The sequence below is a fragment of the Carettochelys insculpta genome, chromosome 12 (genome assembly GCF_033958435.1).
Source record: "Carettochelys insculpta isolate YL-2023 chromosome 12, ASM3395843v1, whole genome shotgun sequence".
NCBI classification, from domain to species: domain Eukaryota; kingdom Metazoa; phylum Chordata; order Testudines; family Carettochelyidae; genus Carettochelys; species Carettochelys insculpta.
This window is the reverse complement of record NC_134148.1, coordinates 33,551,991-33,578,288: the sequence shown is the minus strand read 5'-3', so window position 1 is coordinate 33,578,288 and position 26,298 is coordinate 33,551,991. Positions and strand designations below refer to the sequence as shown.

Sequence of the window (26,298 nt, the reverse complement as noted above, 5' to 3'; positions counted from 1 at the left end):
TGAGGGTAGAGGAGGGAGAACTGGAATATGCAGTACTCTGTCAGTCCCCAGTGACAGGAAAGGCTCTGGCCCTGTTGCCTGGCTTGGCTCCTGGGGGCCTGATCCCTGGAACCCTGTGAGGTTTGTGGGGATGAGTAGCAGCCCTGCTGGATGGGCGGCAAGGCCTCTCTCACTCATCACTACCTGATCACGAAGCTATGAGCATCAATCTCCCTCCCGCAGCCGCTGTTCAGCAGGATCCCTGAGTTGCCCACGATGGCGCAGGTCCGGAAGTGTTTGCCCTTCAGGGGCGAGGTCCTCGGCAGCAGCTCATAGAGGTTCTGAGAGACGTTCATGGTGCTGTCCCTGTCAAAGACGTAGTGGATAATGTCCCCAGGCTTTAGCGTCCCCTTCAGCACAGAAATATCCTTCTCTGCATCCAGGAACTTCAAGATCTGTTTCCTTTGGAAAGGAAGGAAAACAGACATAGGGAAAGCTTTCATCATGGCCTCCAACTGCAACACCCCTTCCTCCCTCCCGGTCTGTGCTCCACAGCCTGACTGCAGAGGCTGAAAGCCTTCAAGAGCCACTCAGACTTTGGCATTCCACCTGCTAACCCACATGTACTATAAAACATCTCCCCACCTTAATGTATATGACTCCCATGCCCCCCGTCCCCTGGAGCAGATCCTTGACAAGCTCCCATCACTGCCACTCTGCTCTCCACTAGCAGGAGTCTCTGCATTAACCCACAAATGGGCAGATTTCCTTCCCCAAGGAGTGGCTGATGATAGTGAACCTGCTGCACTCTCTGGCCCCTGCTTTCTCCAAGAGTGGAGGCTCAAGTATGTGGCACTAGCATGAGGCGACCTGGCTGAGCTGGGAATTTGTTTCCAAGCGATCGCTTACAGATATGAAGACTACCCCAGCTGGAGATAAACATTTTATTTCTTTCTTGACTTCTTTAGATGATATACGGAGGCAATTTGCCAGTTTGCACTGGAGAGAACCAAATCTGTCTCCTGTCCTACAGGTAATTACCAGTACCTGATCTTCAAAGAGAGTGTCTGGTTGTGTCTCCATCTGAATGAAGCTGGTTTAATGTTGTGCTTAATGCTTTCATTACTTCTGTCAACAACAGCTGGAGATGAAGAGCCATTTATTGCTACTTCAGCTCTAGAGAAAAGAGAGATGGAAAGATGGGGAGAGACGTGATCTGTTAGCATCCCAATGGCATCTCTAATCGCACGGAGGTGGCTGGGATTCAAACTTCTTCAGAAAAACAAAATTGCTGTTATTACCTGAGCAGGGAAAACCTATTTATCCTCTGCTACACATACTGGCACAAGTTTACACAAACACAGACATAAACTCAGATAGAATTATGCAAATGACACACAGGCTTAAGGACAGACACAAACACATGCATACACAGACAGATTGACACACACGTAGGCTCAACAGGCAGACACATAGACACACACACACACACACACACACATTCACAAAAATAAAAACACACATACAGATTCTTGCAGCTTCTTAGCCACAGACACAGCCTCACACACAGAGGTTCTAGGCCAGTGATGGGCAACCAAGCCTAGTTAGTGGGCCATGTTAGTGGCCCTTCTTTGTCGCAGTGGGCTGCAAGATTGAAAGTGGATATGCGCACTCATCACGACCCCAAGAATAAGATGAAATACATTGCTCTAGATTCTCCTTCTGTGTCGTGCCTTTTTCAATGCAAACAGATGCATGACTGGGGCAAATTAAATTGCCATCAGAAGTAATTACAGAACTATGGTGCTCATAATGTTGCTTGCAGTCAGTAGAAACCTTGCACAGGCCCTTGCTTTAAATGTGTCACTGTTCATTTTGCCGAGGGCTGCTCGACCTTCCTCTCCTCTGCAGGCTCCACACCCACACCATCCCTTCCTTCAAATCCCAACCTGGCTTCTTCCCTGTCTTTTCCCCTTTTCAGTCCCCTCCCTCCCAGCACCTTTGGAGAACCATGAATCAGCTGATTTGTGGTGTTCAAGCTCTGGAAGGGATGGGGAGCAGTGGAGACGGGTCACAGATCAGCCAATTTACAGTGCTCCAGAACAGCTGGTGGGGAGGAGGAGCTCTGGGAAAGTGTAGGGTCCCCAGTGGGTGAGAGGAGCTGGGTGTGTGTGCGCAGGCCATGGGTAGAACCCCAATTGGCTGCATTCCACGCAAAGGCGACAGGCTGCCCACCACTGTCCAAGACACAGACAGCAAACATAGTCTGGCTCACAGATAATAGTACAACCAGATATGAATCTACTCACCCGCACGCACTTCTCACAAAGGACAGATTTTCCTGGTGTGGTGGGTTAAACCCACATCAGAGCAAAGTGATCGTGATGATACCCCAGCGAGAGATATGAATGTGGCTGAGCTGCTGGGCACTGCATGCAGGACTTGGTACTACTGCCAAGTGCCCCATTACAAACAGCAGGGCTCTTCAATCTCTTTTCTTCCCTCCAGAGGAGAACAAGGGGATTTCATTGCCTCCTCTGCGCTAGGGGCCCAGATGCTGGAGAAGGACCAGTCAGAGAGGGCCAGAGAGCATCAGATACCCAGGTATTACTGCTCTGGAGATGGTCATTGTGTGACCCCAGACTTAAACACTGTACCAGCAAAACAATCAAAGCCCCAAGGTTTCAAGTCAATTTGCATCACACGGCCTAAACTGTGAGAGTCTCTGCATAGTTTCTGTCTTTGAGCCTCCCTCCAAAAAGAATCATCAGGAAACAGGGCAGCCCAGAAAAACCCTTGACATAAGAACATAAGAACATAAGAACATAAGAATGGCCATACTGGGTCAGACCAAAGGTCCATCAAGCCCAGCATCCCATCTGCCGACGGTGGCCAATGCCAGGTGCCCCAGAGAAGGAGAACAGAAGACAAGTGATTTATCTCCTGCCATCCATCTCCTGCCCTTGTTATGAAGGCTAGGGCACCATACTTTATCCCTGGCTAATAGCCATTTATGGACCTGACCTGCAAAAATTTATCAAGCTCTTTTTTAAACCCTAATAGAGTCCTGGCCTTCACAGCCTCCTCGGGCAAGGAGTTCCACAGGTTGACTGTGCGCTGTGTGAAGAAAAATTTCCTTTTATTAGTTTTGAACCTACTACCCATCAATTTCATTTGGTGTCCCCTAGTTCTTGTATTATGGGAAAAGGTAAATAATTTTTCTATATTCACTTTCTCCACACCATTCATGATTTTATATACCTCTATCATATCGCCCCTCAATCGCCTCTTTTCCAAACTGAAAAGTCCCAGTCTCTCTAGCCTCTCCCCATATGGGACCCTTTCCAAGCCCCTAATCATCTTAGTCGCCCTTTTCTGAACCTTTTCTAATGCCAATATATCTTTTTTGAGGTGAGGAGACCACATCTGCACGCAGTACTCGAGATGTGGGCGTACCATAGTTTTATATAGGGGAAGTATGATATCTTTTGTCTTATTATCGATCCCTTTTTTAATAATTCCTAACATCCTATTTGCCTTACTAACTGCCGCTGCACACTGCGTGGATGTCTTCAGAGAACTATCCACTATAACTCCAAGATCCCTTTCCTGATCTGTCGTAGCTAAATTTGACCCCATCATGTAGTACGTGTAATTTGGGTTATTTTTTCCAACATGCATTACCTTACACTTACCCACATTAAATTTCATTTGCCATTTTGCTGCCCAATCACTCAGTTTGCTGAGATCTCCTTGTAGTTCTTCACAATCCCTTTTGCTTTTGACTGTCCTGAACAACTTGGTGTCATCTGCAAACTTTGCCACCTCACTGCTTACCTCATTTTCTAGATCATTGATGAACAAGTTGAACAGGATCGGTCCCAGGACTGAGCCCTGGGGAACACCACTAGTTACCCCCCTCCATTGTGAAAATTTACCATTTATTCCAACCCTTTGTTTTCTGTCTTTTAACCAATTTCCGATCCATGAAAGGACCTTTCCTCCTATCCCATGACCACCTAATTTACATAAAAGCCTTTGGTGTGGGACCGTGTCAAAGGCTTTCTGGAAATCTAGGTATATTATGTCCACTGGGTGCCCCTTGTCCGCATGTTTATTAACCCCTTCAAAGAATTCTAATAGATTAGACAGACACGACTTCCCTCTGCAGAAACCATGCTGACTTTTGCCCAACAATTCGTGCTCTTCTATGTGCCTTGCAATTTTACTCTTTACTAGTGTTTCTACTAATTTACCTGGTACTGATGTTAAACTTATCGGTCTATAATTGCCAGGATCTCCTCTAGAGCCTTTTTTAAATATTGGTGTTATATTGGCCGTCTTCCAGTCATTTGGTACCAAAGTGGATTTAAAGTGGATTTGACATGCCAAAATATGCTAAAAAGTTCACGTTTTCTCCCAGCTAAGTGGAATGTCCCTTCTCGGCGCAAGGGGCCTCTTTTAGCCAGCAAAGAGTTGGCAAATAAAGAGACCTATAGCAAGCAGGTAAACACCGCAGAGGGAGAGGAAGTACCTCAGGGCCAGGGGGTGCAAATAGCAAGGGTTGCTTTTGATAGCACCGGTTAAAACTGCCCTGACAGTGAGCGCTGGCAGCTGGCAGCATCATGACCCTAAGCTGTGTCCATTCATGATGCTACTATGTGGGATGCAGCAGTGCAGTGTCCCAGCCTGACTCCTTCCCTACTGGAATGCTGGCTGCCCTGCACCGGCCGTCTTGACAATTCACTCAGCCTGCTTGCTTCTGGTACAGATGGGGAATGATTGACAGGAAATCTCAGGCATGTGTGAGGCTATTCTGGGACTCATGCAGCTTAATATTTTTGTGAGGGAAGCTGAATATATTTCTAGATGCTCATTGCCACTGTGTGTGTTTATACAACATTGCAAAGTGTGAGCTGAGGAGACTGCCAATAAGGATCGTTCCTAATCTCAGACTTCAGCACATAATCTGATCTCCTGCAAGGCTAATTTAGTAAATGCCAGTTACCTGGGTGGAGAAAACCCTGCCAGCAATAACTGTGATTTTATTTCTGCATGATTCTTTATGTATTTTGATAAAGTATGTGGCACTACCATGTCGCAATACGATATAATGACACAAAGCGTCACTGACTATTGTGTCTAAGCTACCTGTTATGGTACATAACAATGTTGTGATGAAATGGGCTGACATTGCAAATAACTTAGAAGAAGGCCCCAATGCCATCAGTGCAGGAGACTGGACTTGATTACCTCTTGAGGTGCCTTCTAGTTCTTGTGTTCTATGATTCTAAACCTGTGGTGCCACAGAATGACTTTGTGATGGAGTGATTGCAAAGGCGGCAACTTTTCCACTGACTCAGTTTGCAGAGTAAGTAACTCTCTTCCATATTCTCAGTCACTGCACCTTGCAGATCCTTGGCCATTTGTAAATAATTATTGCATTGGAAGAGAAGGAGAATGATTAAGAAAATGCAAAGCAGAAGTGGAAATAATCAGATACATTTGCTAACGAAGAAGAGTACCATCCAGCAAAGAAGAAGATTAATAGCTGCCTTACAGCAAAAACAAATGAACACAAAATCTAATTTACAAACCTATTAGATTTGCTATGTAAGCTGTTCACAGCTGATCTGATTGTACCTCTGCCTCCAGAATTCCTGCAAGACAAAGGAAATGCATTATTTATAAACCCAGCTCCTCTTTGCACAGCACTGTTCAACAGCCAAGAGAATCCCAGTCCAGAGAGCTTCAAACTGAGAAGCAGCAGCCACACTCATATACCAATCAAAATGAAAATATCCAGGGTTGGGGCGGGTTCTCAGGCTCTTCTTGGTAAGCGTTGCTGCACTGTGACTAAACCAAAGGGAGGGAGCGATCCTCATCTTTTAGTCCAAAGTATCAGTTACAAGTAATTGTCAGTTATGATTTCAGACAGTTGCAGGCTACTAGTCATGGGCCTGATCCTGCCATCCTGCCAAGCTGCACTTGGAACAAGACAGAGGGTGGGCAGAAGATATCTTTAAATTCCCTTTATGCTACCCTGACCCTCAGGCAGGCCATGGGGTAGTCCAGGGCTGGCAGGCTTCTCTAACTTACACCTGACTGCCCCAATTTGGCATCTGTGAATCAATGGGACCCAAGGACTCCCTGGCCACACCCTTTTTTTCCTGGCCATGCTCATATACCAGTGACTGGAAGTGGGATTGCTTAGAAGCTAAATTTCCCAACCATGGTCATGTGTGTTTAGGAAAAAACCTCCACCTGGGCTGGAATCCCAGATCCGAAATCCTTTATGTAGAGCAAAGCCGGATCTGAATCATGATCCGAACATCACAGCTTGGGCCCATCTCCAAATACAACTGTGCACTTTTCACTAGACAATCTCATCTTACTTTATGTTATCCCAGTTTTATAGGTGGGATCCAGAGGCTGAGAATATATTCCAGAGTCCCCTTTTTCATGACTTCCCATCCCATCCAGGTCTGTAACTAGAATACTGGCAGGGTGGGAGAGAGGAAGGATTAGTTCAATGGAGAAGATGCTTTTTTGGCTTCTTGTTTCTGTGGGTTCATACTGCGTTTCAACTTCATGTCAAAACAGCCCAGAGGACTAGGTTTTTGCACGGCCTCCACTACAGCCACAATGGACAATCATCACATGGCATTGGACGCCGGCTAAATCTCAGTGGATCCTAAGGATTCACGGACTCATTTACAATCCCTGATTTGGGTGGATAGCTTGGCTCCAGTCTTCTCTGACTGTATCTCTCCAACACATTCCAGCTGAGTAATGGGTAACAGCTCTTTATCCCCCCAACCCTTACAGTCAGTGTTTCCTGTAAGCTGAACACTTGGGCAGTCACCCAGGAGAGATTCAGGTGCCGCCCAGCTGATTAGCAGAGCACCCACAGCCAACCACAGTGGGTAGCATGTGTTTCTATTGGTGCTACATGTCCACCCATGCCTCAGTGCACATAACAAAATGTATTCCACCCATGGATGGGAAAAAATAGAGGGAGCATTGCTTACAGGTAGAGTGACTCATTGGCCAGTCCTGGCCTCCATCTTTTCTGTGCACAGAACAGCCTTTTGCAGAAATTGTCAACTTCCATGGGCTGCACTGCCACCAGCATGTTGAGATCCCTGACCAGACTACGTTTCCTGTCATGCTCCTACAGCATGCCATGAAGCTTAGTCAGAGAGAAGACTGCATTGAATCATGGGAGCTGTAGTTTGGCCAGACAGCCCAGCCCATTGGACAGAACAGTGGTAAGCAGCAATCTGAATTTCACTGCCCGTAAGGCAGCATGTCACAGTAGAACTGCAGAGAAATCCTGCTTAATGTTAAATTGACTCAAAATAAATGGTTTGGGTCAGTACATCAATACAAAATATTACATTACCCTTCAAACAGACATGAAAGGAAATATTTCATGTTGCTTTCCCAATGGAAAACCAAAATTTGTCTCCAGAAAATTTTGATTTTTTTCCAAAACTGCATTTTCCACCAGAAAAATTCCCAACCAACTGGATGAATAATAACCTTACCCTTGGCCACAGATGTCTGGCTCCCAGATTGTCAAAACAGAGCACAGCCTATCTACCCCTCTGTTTCTCAAGAACTAGGGAGCAGCAGGGGCTAGGAATGCCTCTCTTTATTTCCAGGTCACCAGGAAACTTCATGTTTCTCTCTCACATGAGGAGCTGGCAAACGAGGTCCACTGCTAGTCTGGACTCCTGGTAGGCTGTTAGTTCAGGCTATACCAAAATTTTCTATCCTGTCCAACAGACAGCAGACCACCTCCTGGGTGAGTCATGGGGAAGGTATCAAACCAGCACAACATCCATTTGCTTCCTGTGCCCAAGGCTGGCTCCAAATCAAGGTCCTGGTATTAGTCCATGAAGGCCTTATGGTCAGAATGTGATACCTTGCCACCAAAAATAGTATTGATTAAATCACAGGAACTATTTAGTACAGCCTATTATGGGCTGGATTGAGGTGCCCAAGTTAAGCCTTGTTGTTCATGAACTTGAGCCCACTGTACTCACCAAAGACACAGAAATTAGATCTTCCCAAAGACAGACTCTTGGAAGCTAGAGGCAAGCCTTTTCCAGAGCTGGCTCTTAGACTAACAGACTGCTAGACTCTATCAGGGGAGATGAATTAAAACCAGGACAAGTGTCCAAACTGCATCAGTCTTTCTTTCACCTTGCATTCTCCTGGAATTGGCTCCCAATTCTACTGACATTCGGCAGGAGCTGGGCATGTAACTCTAGACCCACTGGAAAATACCAGCTTTAAGTCTTGAGTACTCTTAGTTTCCTGTGCTCAAGGTCTAGGGTCTATTAGATGATTGTGCTTTGTAAGTACTACAGCTGCTCATTTTTAAAAAATGTTCAACTTTTCAACTGGACATTATATTTCAGATGAAAATTACTTTGGGGGCTTGTTTGCTCCCCACAGCCCAGCTGCACTAGGCTAAGCAATGGAGACGATAAGAATATTGTACCTCCAACAAAAAAAAAAGAGAGATTTGAGTGAAAACTCAGGGTGCTGAGAGACAGATTCTTTGTTTTATCCGAGTCGGCTCCTCACCTGCTTTTAATTTCAAATCCTCTGAGCAGCACGCCTGGGACATGTTGCTTTGCAGCCTGTCATCATCTACAGTTTCCTGCTTCCCATAGGACACTGCTTATTACCAGACTGGAGGGATCCTTCCTTTGACAAGTGTGAGAATCAATTGCTACTTCATCTCATCAAGGGGGTGGCAGGGCTGATTCATTCACAGAGCTTATTGGGCTTTCTCAAGCATCCATTTTAACAGGGTTCACTGCAGTGTGTGGGGGCAGTCTAGATTAGTGTGCAATCTGTGAATCCATTTCAAACACTTGCCCTTTGAAGATGGCGGTCCAAATGGGATTTGCACTTCCTCATGCTCTCTGTAATACAGACAGGGACTGCGTTAAGGGCTGAGAAAGGGACAAGTGTTCCCTTACTGCTTGAAGAAGTGGGTGCCTAAAATCTCTTCAACACTCAGGAAAGGAGAATCCTTCAAAATTTTGAGATGGATAATAACCTTGTGGCTGGGGCTGTGTCAAGCGGAGAAGATGGCTAATTAGGGAGAATGTTGTCAGTGGGAGAAGCCAGATACCCAAGGACAAAGATGTACTGACATCACAGTCATGTGACAAGGGGGATTGTGAAATATGATCCATGGCAGATGATTACCAGGAGCGACCTGTGCAGAGTTCTATGTCCAGTGCTTGCTGGTTGACAACCTGACAGGAGAAAAACAAATGATGTCCCCCCACTTCCCCATGCCCCCACATTCTCATCAGTATTTGTCAACCTTTTCTCCTGAGAGCGGATTTAAAGCTCACAGTCCTGAGGGGGATGCGTAATGCAGTCAGGGTGAGCTCTTCAGGCATCCAAACCCAGGCAGAATTGGAAAGGTAGCTTCCCATTTACATCTCTAGCCTGGGGGCACTTAAACTGGTTCTGATGTCTACTCTAAGTTAAGGGAATTGCAGAGGGACTCAATGCCTTATGTCTTCAGCCTGGTGGAATATCAAATGAAGGTGTGGCCTGTTGGAAGGTGTTCAGGTAGATGTTTCATTTCCACAGCTGAAACACCGAGCAAATATCCAACTTGAAGGCATCTGCGATGCCAGTCATGGTGACTGCCACAGGCACGCAGCTGGCAGAATAGATTCTGGGCAGCATTCTCTTGACTTGGGTGGACAGTTTAATAGTGACAGAGAGGTGGCCATGTTCGTCTGTATTCTATCAAAAAAAACAGCTGTCATGTCGCACTTTAAAGACTAACAAAATAATTTATTAGCTGATGAGCTTTTGTGGGACAGACCCACTTCTTCAGAACATAGCCTTACCAGACCAGACTGTGGGGACAGCTGAATTGCTACTCATGGAGGCTGTGGCAGACCATGAGCCAATTTCATTTATTTTACACCATCGCTTGGTGCCTCAGGTGCTGACCACTGGTTTGGCATGATAGATCTGTGACAGATCATCCCAGATCCTATTAGTCTGGCTTTGAAGAGGTGGGGCTATTGTAAGTATCATGTTGGCCAAATGCATACAAATGTAAGGTGACATGTTTTATACGTCAGCGGATGGGAAGGAAAGCTTGCCCCAGACTTGAGAGTCAAACGAATCATTTACCATGAATTACTGATTCGAAGAATTTTCTGTTCACAAGTTGTCTGTGACCAGCCTGCGATGTTCTCAAATGCCCTTGCTTTCAGAAAGGATTTGCTCGCTCTTCTTTGGGAATGGTTGTTATTCACAAGCCAGGTGTTGTGAGTTTTGAATATGCGAGTTCCAAACAGCTTTGACTGGACAACTAGGTCATGTTTCCCGTTTGGATGAATGGAACCTCGGAGGAAGTTTTCCTGAGCCCGATTCCAGGATTACAAATTCAGAATGTGTTTTCCATGGACAAACTCCAATATCCATGTATATATCCATATCGTCTGCATACTTGGCTCAAACTAATTCTTGACCTTCCCCCCCACCCCTCCACTCTCTGATTTGCTCACCTTGTTTATCTTTTTCTGATTTGTCCTCCTTGCTTACTGGTTTTGGTTCTCTGTGCCTTAAATATTGAGTCTGTTCTGGTCTGGCTATGGTCTGAAGAAGTGGGTCTGTCCCACGAAAGCTCACCTAATAAACTATTTTGCTAGTCTTTAAAGTGCTACTTGACTGCTTTTTGTTTTGATCCATGTAAAAGTCACTGTTGCCACAATACCCCTTGCCAGTCAGCTCACACACTGTGGGTTGCACTTCTAAAATTCATGGTCCGGTTGCCAGCCAAGAGAGTAGTGGGCCAGTGCAGGAGCAGGCAGGGAAGGGGACGCTGCCATGGCTGGGTGCTGCAGCCCCTGCCTGCACCACGGGGCTGGGAGCTTGAGCCCTGCACCTGCCCTGTGGCAGCGTGGGGCTGGAAAGCTGCTGGAGGGTTGGGAGCCAGATACCCTGCCTGCCCTAGGGTAGCAGGAGTCAGGAGGCTCCTGGGCCTGGGAGCTGGAGACCCCACCTGCCCCACAGCAGCTTGGGGCTAGGAGCTGTCTGGAGTCCTGTGGCAGCCCCTGACAGCCTGGACTGAGGTCAGAGTCCCAGGGAAGGGAGGCTGGGGCTGCAGCAGCCCTGGAGCACAGGCATGTGTGGTTGCAGAAGCGCTAGACCTCCCCTCCTTGTTCACGTCCTGTCAGGTCCCAGGCATGCCAGATAAGGGAGGTGCAACCTGTAGACTATTCATGGAAAATGAACAAAAAATAAAAGGGGACAGGAAGAGGCACAGTGAAAGCAACTGGATGAAAAAATACAGATCTCAATGATCACTTTTGCAATACTCATTTATTTGCAGTGGCGCTATCGACGGCTCTGCCACAGACTTCCGGAGTGAACTTGGGCAAGTCATTTTAGCTTTCTGTCTCAATTTCTTCCCTTTGTGAAATGGAGACAATAATAGTTATCTAGCGCCTGGGTGTGAGGAGGTGTGTGGGGCAGATTGTTAAAATAAATTCAAATCCTGAACACCAGTTGTATAGAGATACAAGGTATTGTGGTTATAAGGGATGATTTCTACTACTGACGAAATTCTGCCACCCTCTTTTGAGCCAAGTAACTTTGATCATCTCTGTGCTACAGATAGGGCAGGGAGGTTAAGTGACTGGGCCATGGTCAGCCAAGAAGACAGTGTCAAAAGCAGGAACAGAAACACACACAAACATTATACGCACAACCATTCAGACACCAATTTACAAAGAGCCGTAAATGCACAGGCACACAGCGATTTACAGACAGACACATCCCATACACAGACTCAACATGTAAACACACAGATGGGCACACATACAACCACAAAACACAAAGATTCTCATGGGTTAGCCATTTTAGTCTGTTGCTTCACAAACACAAAACAAAACAAAACGAGCAGTCTTGTAGCACCTTAAAGACTAACAGTTTTATTTATTAGGTCGTGAGCTCTCATTGGTAAAACCCACTTCATCAAGTTCTCACTGAGACTTAGACAAACACAGGCACGGATTCACACCCAGAGGTTTTATACACAGACAACAACATAGTTCCACTCCTAGATGTTAACACAACCAGATAGCACCCTTCCCGGTAACATACCGCTTCACAAAAGACAGATCAGATTCACCTGTTGAAATGACATGAAAACACATCTGAAAAAAGTGATATTTCCACTAACACTGTGAGAGAAATAAATTTAACTGAACTGCTGGGCACTCTATGCGGGGTTTGTTACTAGTAGCAAATGCTCCACGATGAACAGGAGGGCTCTTTGGTAACTTTTCTTCAGGTCAGAGGCGAACAATGCGGTTCCATTTCATCTACTCTGTGCTAGGCTCCAAAACCCTGGCAAATGACTGGTCCAGGAGGGCCAGAGAGCTGTCAGGTATCCAGCTGCTACTGCTCTGGAGAAGATAATTGAGAGACCTCAGGTATAATTACTGAACCAGCAAAACAATGCAGCCCCACAGCAGTGTTCCCTGCAAGCTATGTGCTTGGGCAGCCACTCGGTGTTTCTATTGGTGGTGCACATCCACACTTTCTCTGGTGCACATAACAAAATTTATTCCATACAGGAATCCTCAAGTACACCTAAAAGTGTGTAGGTGGTTAGATCTATGGTTCTGCTTTGGGAAAATGCCCATATGTGGTGTTGTCCAACAAAGGGTTAGTCTGGGTCCATCAGGCTTGACTGTGGCTTTTTCAGCTGGGTTCCAGTTTATGTATGAATAGAGCCCTGCAAACCCAAAGATATCTGTTTATATCTGAGAGTATTCACATGCACAGATACAGCTGCAGATATCAGTGGCTCATTCCTGTGGATATGGATGCAGATACAAATTTTGTATTTAGAAACTGGCAAATTTGCAGATTTTTTTTTGTATTTGTGGGTGTTCCCATCTGTGGATGTGGATGTGGCTGTTGGTGGATCATTTTTGCTGACACAGATGCAACTGCTGTGACAAAGTGGAGTATTTGTTGGGGTCAAAGGGTTTGCATATGCACATGGGTGGGACTAAATGTCCCTGGGTGTTACTGGTTTAATGAGGAGAGCAGAGAGGGAGTTAGTTGTCATAGCGACCAGCATGGAACTGTGGACCCCAGCCATAGGTCTGGAGAATGGAGACGACATGGAAGTGGTGAAGAGAAGGGCCCAGATGACCCTGTATACTTGGGCAGAAGACAAAGGATCGGGGAGGAGCTGCTGTGGAGGGATATCAGAAGGCAAGAGCTTCTGGACTGGGCAGAGGGAGCAAGCAGAGCCCAATGGACTCAGGGGAGACTGAGATGTGCTGTGCTGAGGGACGCCAGGGCCTACAGGCTCTGAGCGCTCCTATCCTGTGTTCACAAGCTCAATAAACCCTCCTGTTTTATGCTGGCTGAGAGTCACGAGAAAACAGAGTTGCATTATTCCCACAGGAAGTAGAGAACCCAGAGGGTCAGAGCAAGTGGACTCCCTGGGGTGGCCCACTGTGAGAGACAGGCAAGCTAGAAGTTCAGAGAGGTGAGACCTCAGGAGACAGAGGGGATTAAACCCAAAGAGAAGGGATGAAGGGGGTCCTCCCCAGGGACCATATGGTCCAAATGTGTGCACAACCTCTGTCTGTGACAGATGCAGATACCAGTTTTGTATCCACGCAGGGCTCTACACATGAGCCTTTCACGTGGGCATGTGACTCTGGCTTGAAAATTAATTTGTTTTGTCCCACTCTGTTCTCCATTTGAGCAGATCCCAGTATAGCACATTTGGCTCAAGATAAGATTGGCTGTGGGCCAACAGAGGGGGCTGTACATGAGGAGTGAACTGAATTGACAGAACAATGGCCGAGCAGTGGGCATCAGAAGAGAATTGTGTCAGGCCTAGCGCCTGTGTTTCCTCTCATTTTTTCCATCCATGGACGGAATAAATTTTGTTATGCAAACTAAGTTATGTGCAGATGTGCACCACCAGTAGAAATGCATGCTTGTGACTCTGGGCGCTCTGCTAACCATCTGGGTGGCACCCGAATCTCTCCTGGGTGGTCGTCCATGCGCTCAGCTTACAGGGAACACTGTCTAGGATAGGGGCAGCTGTGAGTGATGCAGGCCAGGCTGGTGAAGGTGATTTGTAGATCTATGCGTGGGAAAAGTTGTGGAGTGCTGCTGGCCAGCAGTGTGCCTGGCTCTCCAGACCCCTCTTAGTCCCACATTTCCAGCAGGATGAACCCGAAACACATGTCAGAAAAAAAGTCCAGCATCAATAGAGAAGTGAGGTAATGAGAGAGACTTGTGATCCTGGAGGTCAGATATTTAAAGGCCTCCTCTGAGGCCACTCCCCACAAAGCCCAGGTTGGTCACTACCACAGACACACCTTTCTCAGACATGTCACATTTCAGCACCCACAGTACGGAGTCAGGACATTGGCTAGTGGCAGATTGTCTTACCCCAGGTTTTCAGACTTTTGGCTTTTGCCTGTAGGGCTGCAGGGTGTGAAAAAGCCCATGACTGAGAGGGCATTGGAGTGGGACCACTAGTGAGACCTGTCCACTCCCATGTTCATGCAAATGGGGGTCCCTCTTCTGGGATTCGGAAATTGTGAATGCATTGCTCTGCTGGCAGGAGGGCCCTGATAATGTGTCTCAGTTAGATGTTTGCCATCTCACTTACAAATGTTTAAAATCTCACTTGTTTGCATTGTCACATCTTAGCAGCTTGGGTGTTAAAACCTTCCTAAATATCAGATGCTATTTTTAGAGCTGCGAGCTTAATTCTTCCTAAAGTCATGAGACTGGATTCCAGAGACTGTGTCTAGGCTGAGATTCAGGGAAATTCAGGACTGTTGCAGCTCCGTCAGGAACAGCGGGGGAGGAGGGGGCTGGGGTTGTGGGGGGTGGGGAAAGCTAGTGGAAATGTGCCACTGGTGAGGTGTAGAGGAGATCTAGAAAATACAGAGGTAAAAAGGCTGAATGCTGACCTAGGCCACAATGGCCAGCTTTGCTTGTACCCATGGTGCTAGACCAATAGGAGAATGACCTACCACTCTCTGCAGACACGGCGCACCATAGAATCATAGATTACGAGAACAGGAAGTGACCTCAAGGGGTCATCAAGTCCAGTCCCCTGTCAAGACAAGGCAACACCTAGGTCATCCCTGAGAGATGTTCCTGCTCCTAAACTGCTCCTAAATATCTCCAATGATGGAGATTCTATAACTTCTCTAGGCAATTGCTTAACCATCCTGATGATTAGGAAGTTTTTCCTAATGTCCAACCTAAACCTCCCTTCATTTAAGCCCATTGCTTCTGGTCCTATCATTACAGTCCAGCAGGACAAGTTTTTCTCCCTTCTCCTTGTAAGACTCTTTTAGGTACTTGTAAATCGCTATCATGTCCCCTCTCAGTTTTCTCATTTCCAAACTAAACAAACCCAGTTCTTTCAGTCTTCCCTCATAGCTCATGTTTTCTAGACATTGAATCATTTTTTGTTGCACTTCTCTGAATCCTCGCCAATTTTTCCTCCTCTTTCTTGATATGTGGTGCCCAGAACTGGACACAATAACCCAAATGACATCTAATCAGCGCAGAGTAGAGTGGAAGAATTATTGGTGTCTTGCTCACAATGCTTCTGTTAATGCATCCCAGAATCATGTTCGCTTTTTTTGCCATTAAAATACTGACTACAGCGGAGCCACTCAAGGTCAACAGCAGTGTAAATGAGAGTTTTCTGCCTTGTCCCAAGTGTTTGTCTCATTGCAAGAATAAACTGAGGATGCAGGAGCCAAGACCCCCATGTCTCATGCCTGAGAGTGGACAAGCTAATTACATCAAGGTGCCAAGATGGGGAAATCAGTGAAGAATCAGCATGAGTGGAACAAATCTCAATGCAGAAGTGAAAGTGAGGCAGCTTAAAATGAAGCCATGGGAGGGAACTCTCAAACTGCCTTTCACGTGGACATGACACTGGGATCTGTTCTCGTTGATGATGATAGGAGCTACGCAGTGAAGCCCCTTTCCATTGCTTTCAAACATGCAGCCCCAAGAACCAAGAGATGGAGAAATGGCATGTGGTACAACTTGTTTAGCACTTGTTACAGTTTTTCTCAATGCCCTTCTTTATCTGTCTTGGCCTTCATAGTGCCCAGCACCAAGTGATCTTGGGACTAGGCTCTTGACTTTTTCTCTTCCTAAACTGCCTGACTGTCTCTTTAACTTGATTTAAAAACAAACTTGCTGGATAAAAAGGTGTCATCTCTGAGGTGTCAGGTAGAATCTCTGAGATGTCAAGTTTCAGATATACACACATACACACACAGAGAGCAGCAACAGGGCATGACTCATCAATCATTATCAGTGTTCCCTATAAGCTGAGTTCTTGGGCAGCCATCCAGGAGTGATTCAAATGCTGACAAGATGATTAGCAAAGTGCTCACCACACCCACATCCAGTAGCAAGAGTTTCTCTTGGTGGTACACCTGCCCCTGCCTCAGTGCACAGAGCAAAATTTATTCTGCACGACTGGAAAAAATAGCGGAAACGTTGGTCATTATTGCTCATGTTTTAATCACTGTATTATAATAAAAGCAATAGCATGCTTCACACACTTCCCATCACCAGACACCCATGCATACAAACACAGCTGATACCTCCTTTATCCCAGAGCAGCTCTTTCAATTGCAGCATTGGGTGTTTTTGGAGAAAAAAAGCTCTGTGGGAATCTCCTGTTCACGCTTACTTAATCACAGTTGAATTTACACTAAAGAAGCACCCAGCAAAGAAAGACAAAAAGCACCAGAGTTCTGAGACTGATTATTTTGTTTGAGTTTTCAGGGGATTTTTTTCATCCCAGCTAAACCAAAAGCAAGCTAACAAAGAGAAACTTGGACAGAGCTACACTAGGCATCACTGCTCTAAGACTGACAGGTGCTTCACCTCTGAGACAGAAGCCACAACTGAGAGTGCCTGGAAGACCTTAGCAGCCCATGAGCACTCCAGGAACCACAGTGAGAGATCCTCTGAGCCAGAAGTGCTATCAATTCAATACATCAAGTTGTCACTCCAGACTAGCTGTCAGCTCAACCCAGTTGAAGTGCATAAGCATTCAGCTGTCATAACTGACTCCCCAAAGCCACCCCATGTTGTTTCTTTTGTCCTCATACCACAAGCAGAAAACAAAAGCAATGGCAAAGCGCCAGCTGATGCTCAGTGAACACTCAGAAGTCAGACCCAGCCCTGCTTGCGGGAGCTCAGGCTGGCCTGGCTAAGGATCTGTTGCACTGTCAAGGGGACTCTCAGCTGAGAAGCATCTGCCATTGGACCTGGCAAGCAGAGTGACAGACAGTGGGAGCAGACATGTCTGCAGCAGGATACAAGGAGGCCATAACAGGTTTAAACATTTTCACTAGTAACACCTGGTTACTAACAGCAGAAGAAGCAGCCAAAAGAGAGTGCAGCCCAGGTGAGCGACTGAAACACACCCTGCCACTGCATTTGGCAGCTGCTGCAGCAGCGGTTCCCAACTGTTGTGAGATGGCAACCCATTCTGACAATTCAGTAAGACTTAGTGACCCAAGGCCATTCAAACCCGGGGGGGCGGTTCTCCCTGGGAAAACCTTTTTTTTAATAAATCTTCATTCGCTCACCCCCAAGCCTCCAGGTTTAAACCCCTCACAGCCCCAATCTGCCCTCCCACCGCCAGGATTAAACCGCTCACAGCTCCAACCCCCCACCACCTACCTCACACAAGTGCCTCCCGTTGCTGCCCCCTGCTGCTCCTTCACCAGCCTGCCACCACCTCCTCCGTGTGGCTCCCCTGGCCCTCCTACTCCTTTCCACCACCTGCAGTGCGGGCAGTTCCCTGCCCTGCTGCTCTGAAATGGGACTTAATTTAACTGGTTTAATGGCTGGATCCCTCCTGCAAGCCATTAAACCAATTACATTGTGTTTCATTTCAGAATGGCTGGGCAGGGACTGGGAGACAGAGGAGTGAGCAGCAGCAGTGGCAGGACCAGCAAATTAAAGAGCCACATGCAGCTTGGAGCTGCCCAGCTGGCAACCCTTAGAAAGTCTAATGGTGACCCATGTTTGGGTGCTGACCCAAAGGTTGGGAATCCCTGTGCTACAGCTTCCAGCAGCTCACTCAAGGGCAAGTTCACAGTCAGCATGGCTGGGAGAAGCCAGCTTTGTGGGGGCTGTGAGGAAAGGCCAGAGCTTCCTGGAAGTGCTGCTACCGGATGCTCTTACTTTGTGCATGTCCAAACTGATGTGAGTGTTCAGGGGGGACTTTTAGGCCACACTAGAAAAGGGGGACATGAAACATGTCCACTTTCCAAGCTGCCCAAAAATCACAGTCAGTATCATTCATTGCAAAGAGCAGCCTTTGTCTTCTCTAAAACTGAGCCTGAAAGGCGTGTCCATTGGTCCATCAGAGAAAGCGTTAACACATATTAAGCATGAGGCATTGTTAAGTGTGCACCAGGATGGCTTATTGATGAAGTCACCTGGTGATAGCAAGGGCATGGGCTCCCTTAGGGCAGGCCAAAGGGAGGGATCCCTGCAGAACTTACTAACAGACACTGTCCCTTTACACTTCACAAAGAGAGCCACGTTTTCTCCATTCAGAACTGACAATAATTCTGCTGCCAGTGGCTACATCCTTTGTCTCTCCGTGCGAAGAGAAGCAGAGGGGCAGGGTGGTTATTTCCCTTTACACCACTCTGGAAGGAGCTGAATAAGAAAACAGCCATGCTCATGTCACAGCTCCCCGCAGGTGTGTTCTAGAGGGAAGCCTGACAATGGAACTTTGCTCCAAGTAGCTCAGGGGAAACCAGGTGCGCAGCACAGAAGGACTTGCAGAAAGGAAGTTTCCACAGGCTTAAAGATCCAAACACCAGGCAAAAAGGGGTTGAAATCTATTGACCATTGTCAGAGACAATGCCAGTGAAGATAAAGGGAATGTACCAGGTAAGCTGAATGGACTTGTCTGCATGCAAAAGTTGCACTTCTTTCACTAAACCCAGAGGTGACCAGTGCATGAATCCCAGTGGAGCAAGGGGGGGAAGGCGGGTCATGTGCCACTGCCACTCCCCTTCCATCCCCCACTGCACCCTGCCCTACCCCTTCCTTATGCGTGCCCCTCCCGCCTTCCCTCCCTCTCCCACCCTGCTCTGCCCATGCCCCATCGCCTCCCTGCCCCTCCCCATCTTGCCCCCACCATGCCGTTTCCAGTAGGTGTGGGACAGTCCCCCCACATTGCTCCAAGGGAGGGGGCGGGACCACCCTCGCACTCACAGGAAGTGGTGCACTGCTGACAGAGCGGAGAATGATGCTGGGGGGTGCATGTGGCCCTCTGCGCTTCCCCACACATCATCCATGACTATACCAGTATGGAACAGGAAGTACAGAGAGTAGAGATGAGATACCTCTGTAAAATCCCAGGCATCTTCTACCTCGATCATGTCACTAATGAAGAGGTCCTCGACATTGTCACCCAATGCGCTGGGTCATGTGACGACCTCCTGATGGCCATGAAGTACTGCAAGCTGAAGTGCTACAACTGCGTAACCAGGTCTCTGACCTAGCCAAGATCCTGCTCCAAGGGACAGTAGAGGGGACAAGAAGAAGAGGAAGACAGTAGCAGAGACGGACTAACAACATAAAAGAATGGACTGAAGCACTGACATATAATTGTCAGGGGTAAAGATGATTGATAGATGGTGCCCCAAAGACCAACGCAATCATGGGAATGGTGACGATAATTCTAGTCAGAGTGGTGTAGCCCGGCACTGTGCCCAAAGTAATACAAGTGTCAAGGCACTTTTATCATGATAGTCTCAGATGGGTAGCTGAGTTAATCTGTAGCTTCACAAAACACAAGCAGTCCTGAAGCACCTTAAAGACTGCAGATAGCTGAAGGCATGGGTCTTACCCATGAAAGCACATTACCCAATACAGCATTTTGTTAATCTTCAAGCTGCTACAGGACTGCTTGTTTTTTGTCATGATACCCTATTCCCCAGAAGGGAAACAGTTGTAACTCATTAAATAAATTATTTCTGTGCATTTGAATCAGTATATACAGAGTTCGAACCAGCATATATTGATGGTAGAAATTACACCTCAGTGGACATAGTTGTATGGCAACAAAATATAGTGCACAGCCCATGCCAAAGAGAGATGGGGATGGGAGGCTGAGGGTGGAACACAGCACTGGCAGTGAATAGCTAATCCTGGCACTGACCTCCATTTTTACCTCATTGCCTCAGTTTCCCCTCCTCCGCAGCAAGGAAGAAGGAACACTATGCGGCGCAACAAGGATTGCTTGAGAAACCAACTAAATGACTGGCTTTCCCTGAAACATCTGTGACCTGTCAGCAGCTCCTGCCACTCTGGCTCCTTAGTGCTCACCCTTTACCTGTGATGCTGAGGAGTTATTGTCCTTGGAAAAAGCCTGAGTGTCACCTTACCAGTTAAAGTCACACCCTTCACTTTGTGCTAATGGGCATGTTATCCCTTCTTCCTTCTCCTGGGATGCTTGAGACTTCCCCATGTTTGAGGGTAAGATAAGTGGGTTGTTCCCCTCCCACATAAGCCATCTTCTGCTAGACAGGACACATGGCCCCAGAATCCACCACCTTCCCTGCCCCCCAGTCTGATAAAATCACTTTTAAACCATGCGTAAATGTGGACAACTTCTTCTTCTCCTTGCAATAATCAAGGGGCATGTGGAAGTCAGGGAAAGATATGAGGGGAGGTAGTTGAGCTTGTCGTGATTCCTAGCCTCAGCTGATTACATGTAACGTGCCCATCTGTCCCGTTGTTCCCTGGACAGTCCCTTATTTAAGCTGTCTCACAGGTGTCCCGACCTTTTAATAAAAATGGGCAAACTGTCCCATATTTTGTGGGGCTCCTGTTCCCCAACACCTGATGTCTCAGGAAAGCAGCCTCCGCTGCAGGCATCTGCCCAGTTCCCTGGTGCCCCGTGCCTTGGGGTGGCAGCTCCTGTGGCAGGGGACCTCCTCTGTGGGACAGTTGGCCCATTCCCAGCACACCACGGTGGAAGTCCCTCTGCTGGTGAGCTCCACCACAGGGTGGCTGCCTCATTCCCCAGCATCCTGTGCCTTGCAGAAGCAGCTCCTGCTGCGGGGAAGCTCCTCCATGGGGCAGCTACCCTGTTCCCCAGTGTGCAGCCCCTGCTGCCTAGAGTAGCTGCCAGAAGGCTGCAGAGCATCTATTTTCTGCACCTACCATACCAGGAGCTTGTGGAGCCCCCATCCTCCACTTCCTCTTATTGGAAGGCTGCAACCCCCACCCCCATTTCCAGTGTCTCATCACAGGGCAGTAGCCCTAATCTCCAAGGAGCCCCGACATGGGACAGCAGCCTCCCATCCCCAGAGGCTGGTGTCCCATATTTGCCATAGGGCAATGTGGTCACCCTAGCGCCTGGCAGACTTTGCTTTCATTTTAGCAAACCAGGAAAATGAAGGCAGCAGGCTGAGAGCAGAGCCAGCGGTTAAAACACAGTCTGGGAACCTAGGATTCCTTTACAGAACTGAAGAGTGGACATGCAGCTCTGGATGCAAACCCTGCAGCTTTCTGCCACCTCGAATTTAGTGTAACTTATCTCTCTAAGATCCCCTAAGAACTATTGGAGAACTTCACAACTCTGTTTCTTTGCACCATCCTGCTTCTGTTTCACATATTTGAAGCTGCTCTCTCCTCTTCATGTGCATTTCGGGTACAGTGTGGCAGCTGAGCACCTGTGGCTCGCACAGATCAGGGTGCTTGGCCTTGCAGGGCTCAGGCTATGGGATGGTTTAATTTTGGTGTCAAACTTCAGGCTCAAACTGGAGCTTGGGCTCTGGGTCCCTCCATCCTGAGCTTTCAGTCACTGCCAACCTGGGTTGGATTTGAACCTCCGGGGTAAGGCTCCACTGTCCATTACAAAGCTCCTGTTCTCTTCTTATGATGGATTGACTGTTGCATTCCAAGAGGGTATTTGTTATTCCCGAGGAACTCACCTTCTGCACCTGAATTCATATGCAACCCTGCCCCACCCTGCTTTGAAGGCCTGCCCTCCCTCTCACAGCAATAAACCCCGATGCCTCAGGCTGGGGATACTGGTCCTTCGCTAACAAGCATCCCCCTTTCACCCAACTGTACAATAACAATGAGGTGTACGGGGAGGAGATATAAGGAACTCCTAATGCCAAGTAACTCCATATAGTGGTGCTCTGCAGAGGTGAAAAAGACAGAGACCTCCCTGCCTGCCCGCAGGGGATAGAGGCTTAGAGAGAGGGAAGAAGGGATGCTGAGAAACACAAGGGGAGAGGAAAAAGAGGACCTGGCATTAGAGCTGTCTGACTGATGCGAGGGAACAGCCACCATTTAAATGCATTACAACTGTGTTATTGTTTCTGAGGAGCTGCCAAACCAGACTGGCACTGGGGCAGTATCAGCTGTCCCTGCATGCTAAACGCTTGGGCAGCCACAAGGTAAGAATCAGGTGCTGCTCAGCTGATTAGCAGCACATGCTTCTCTTGGTGGTGCACATATGTGCATACCTCGGTGCACATAATAAAATTTATTCCACGCACTCGTGGCAAAAATTAGCAGGACCAGTGTAATATCCTACTAAATCAGAGAAGAGGGTTAACGGATTTCTTCTGCTAGCTGTGTGCCAGGCACTCCTTGTGCTGGGAGACAGCAGGGGAAATCTTGCCCTGCTGCTCACAGGCGTGAGGGGACCCTTTCAGCCTAGACGGTGTCAGTGCCCCTCTGATTCATACCCCACACTCTGCTGCCTGCAGCAGGGGGTCCCGCAGGGGAACAGATAAGGTGCCATCTCTGCCCCTAAGACTGTTTTGCCTTTTAATGCTAAGCAGCCCCTGGCCAAGGGCTGTTATGGGATGGTGTCTCACCCAGCACCATGGTCCTCCTGCCCTATTGGCTAGCACCTAGAAGAGACCCTCCCCAGTGGCTAGAAGCCTGGGCCCAGCCCAGGACGGGGGCTGGATGGAGGAGGGAGGAGGCTGCGGAGCAAAGCCCAGATGGGCCAGGGTGGAGTGGGACAAGAGCAGTGGGGAATGTGGGGAGCACAGGAGTTAATCACAGACCCCATCCCTGCCTCAGGGGAACCTCTTCATGCTTCGTTCTGGGTTCTCTGGCCTCCCCTGCCATCTTGGCTGGTGCCGGCTCCAGCATCCCCATCCAGACCAGTACTGGCTCCAAAGTCCCCACCTGGACCAGTACCAGCTCCACCATCCCCATGTGGACCAGTACCGGCTCCAGCACCCCCATCCAGATCAGTACCTGCTCCAACACCCCCACTTGGACCAGCACTGGCTCCAGCACCCCCATCCAGATCAGTACCTGCTCCAGCACCTCCACTTGGACCAGTACTGGCTCCAGCACCCCCATCCAGATCTGCACCGGGTCCAGCATCCCCACCCGGACTAGTACTGGCTCCAGCACATGCACTTGGACCAGTACTAGCTCCAGCATCCCCACCCGCAGAAGTACCAGCTCCAGCATCCCCACCCGGACCAGTACCGGCTCCAGCATCCCCACCCGGACCAGTACCGGCTGCGCCCAACCACAGAGGCACCTGCTCCTCCAGAGCCATCCAGACCGGCACCTGCAGCTGATATTCCCGCCCCCGCCCGGCCCGGCACCCGCTCCTGCCATACACCGGGACCTGCCTGCTCCCCATCCGCGCGGGCCGATACCGGCTTCCCCCGGACCGGGCAGGGACCTGCTCCTCCCGCCGCCCGCCTGCCGACCGCGCTAGCTCGGGCCCGAGAGGAGGGAGCGACGCACGCAGAGGCGAGAGACCCGGAGAGGCAGACAAAGAAACTCTCCCGAACCCCCCGCCCCGCCCTCCTTCCGCGGGCTCATCCCCCCCGGCCCGCACCCAGCTCCCCCCGCCCCGCCCACACCCAGCTCCCCCCTCCATCCCCACCCCGCCCCCCTCCTTCCCCCGCACCCCCGGCCCGCACCCAGCTCCCCCCGCCCCGCCTCCGGCTCCCACCTCCATCCCCACCCCGCCCCCCTCCTTCCCCCGCACCCCCGGCCCGCACCCAGCTCCCCCCGCCCCGCCTCCGGCTCCCGCCTCCATCCCCACCCCGCCCCCCTCCTCCCCCCGCACCCCCTGCCCGCACCCAGCTCCCCCCGCCCCGCCCACACCCAGCTCCCCCCTCCATCCCCACCTCGCCCCCTCCTCCCCCCGCACCCCCGGCCCGCACCCAGCTCCCCCCGCCCCGCCTCCGGCTCCCACCTCCATCCCCACCCCGCCCCCCTCCTTCCCCCGCACCCCCGGCCCGCCCCCAGCTCCCCCCGCCCCGCCTCCGGCTCCCGCCTCCATCCCCACCCCGCCCCCCTCCTCCCCCCGCACCCCCTGCCCGCACCCAGCTCCCCCCGCCCCGCCCACACCCAGCTCCCCCCTCCATCCCCACCTCGCCCCCTCCTCCCCCCGCACCCCCGGCCCGCACCCAGCTCCCCCCGCCCCGCCTCCGGCTCCCACCTCCATCCCCACCCCGCCCCCCTCCTTCCCCCGCACCCCCTGCCCGCACCCATCTCCCCCCGCCCCGCCCCGCCCCTCGCTCCCACCCCCATCCCCACCCCGCCCCCCTCCTCCCCCCGCACCCCTGCCCGCACCCACCTCCATCCCCCCCCGCCCCTCGCTCCCACCCCCATCCCCACCCCGCCCCCCTCCTCCCCCCGCACCCCCGGCCCGCACCCACCTCCATCCCCACCCCGCCCCCTCCTCCCACCCCCCCTCCGGCCCGCACCCACCTCCTCCCCACCGCCCCCCAGCGTTCACCGGCAGCCTCAGGAGCGGCTGGTGCGGGTGCCTCTCTCCCCTCCAGCGCCACCCGCAGGCAGAGCGCCCCGCCCGGAGCCCGCCCGGAGCCCGGCGGCGGCAGGGCGCGGAGCTCTTACCCGCTCTCCTCCTCCTCCAGCTCCGAGATGTCCGCGAATATGAGGAAGCCCACGAGCAGGGTGAGCAGCGCCAGCGCCCAGCTCCGGCACGGCAGCTGCATGGCTCCTGGCCGGGGCGGGGGGCGGCGGGCTGGGGAGCCCTGGGCGGGCACGGCCGGGAGCGCCAGCCGCTCCAGAAACTCCCCCCTGGCTCCCTCTGCGCCCTTCCCCGCTCCGCAGCCCGTGGGTGGGCAGGGGCTGTCGGCAGAGCCCGCTCCCCTCTTTGTACCGGAGCCGGAGCGCGCTTTTCCCACCCACCGCCCGCCCTGACACTGCGAGGGCGGGAGGGAGGGAGGAAGGGAGACAGAGCCTGGGAAATGGATTCCCTCGCCTCCCTCCCTGCCTCCCCCCGCAAACTTTGTCTGACACACAGACCAGCACCTGAGGCCAGCAGGCGCCCGGCTCTGCACGCCCTGGCGGACAAGGGCAAAGGCAAAGACTTGGTAAGGACATCCAAGTTTGGGGCAGATCCATTGCCAGGGCTGGGCATACTCCTCTGACCGCCTGGGAGGTACCTTGGCCTCAGCAGAACATTCTGCCCCCTCCTTAAGGACACATGTGGGATCTACTGCTGTACAGAGGTGGATTTAGTATGATGCCCAGGGGGTGTGGTGAACTTTCCTTCCTTCATGTCTACATAAGCTAGTGGATCCACAGATGAAAGGCATTATATAGCTTAGTATTTGCATTACCCTATCACTTTGGAGCCCTAGTCCTGTACCAGCACCTATTGCACAGGGGTCCAAATTTCATAGCCTAGCCCTCTCAATTTCTATTGGGAAAAAGGCCAATGGAAGTACAGCAAGATCTCACCATTCACGAAAAATCAGCAATCGCGAGGGTTGTGAACACAGAGACCTCGTGAATGTTGAGACCCAACTGTATTTTGCACCGACAAAATTAGCTGTGCCTGAGTGTTCTTGAGTATCCAATTTGCACACACAAAAGGAGGAATTTTTGTAGCTTATATTGCTTATGCATGCATTGGAGGGAGTGCCAACTGGTGGCAGGTTTGTCCCACAAAACACAAAATATATGAGTAACAATTATGATTATTAAAATTACATTTATTACAACAGTGAATGTACTTTTACTCTTCTTGTATAATATGTACGTTAAACTGAGTCCTTTGGGAGAAAAGCTCTATATAAACATAAAATATATGATTAATTATTAACATCATTTATTAATATCAATATATAACATGACGGGAAATAATTATTTGATAGTAGTGATGCTGCTTTTGTAATAATAAATTATTGTCCTGGTGTGTCTCAGTCTCACTAGAGTTGCATCAGGAAT

The 26,298-nt window shown here is 49.8% G+C and overlaps 1 protein-coding gene across 3 annotated transcripts in view; it reads right to left on the bottom strand.

Moving 5' to 3' along the window:
* The window catches only part of ST8SIA2 (ST8 alpha-N-acetyl-neuraminide alpha-2,8-sialyltransferase 2), a 46,624-nt gene extending 21,488 nt beyond the window's left edge, over window positions 1-25,136 (bottom strand). Inside the window, exons 1-4 of one of the 3 annotated variants that reach the window (XM_075006863.1) lie at window positions 24,958-25,136; window positions 5,577-5,639; window positions 1,027-1,155; window positions 184-441 (exon numbers count right to left, since the gene is read on the bottom strand). In XM_075006863.1, coding sequence (XP_074862964.1) covers window positions 184-441; window positions 1,027-1,155; window positions 5,577-5,639; window positions 24,958-25,058 — 551 coding nt within the window. In that variant the 5' untranslated portion in view covers window positions 25,059-25,136. The remainder of the gene's footprint in view (window positions 1-183; window positions 442-1,026; window positions 1,156-5,576; window positions 5,640-24,957) is intronic. The other 2 variants (XM_075006864.1, XM_075006865.1) reach the window with 2 other exon arrangements.
* Window positions 25,137-26,298: the final 1,162 nt, after the last annotated feature.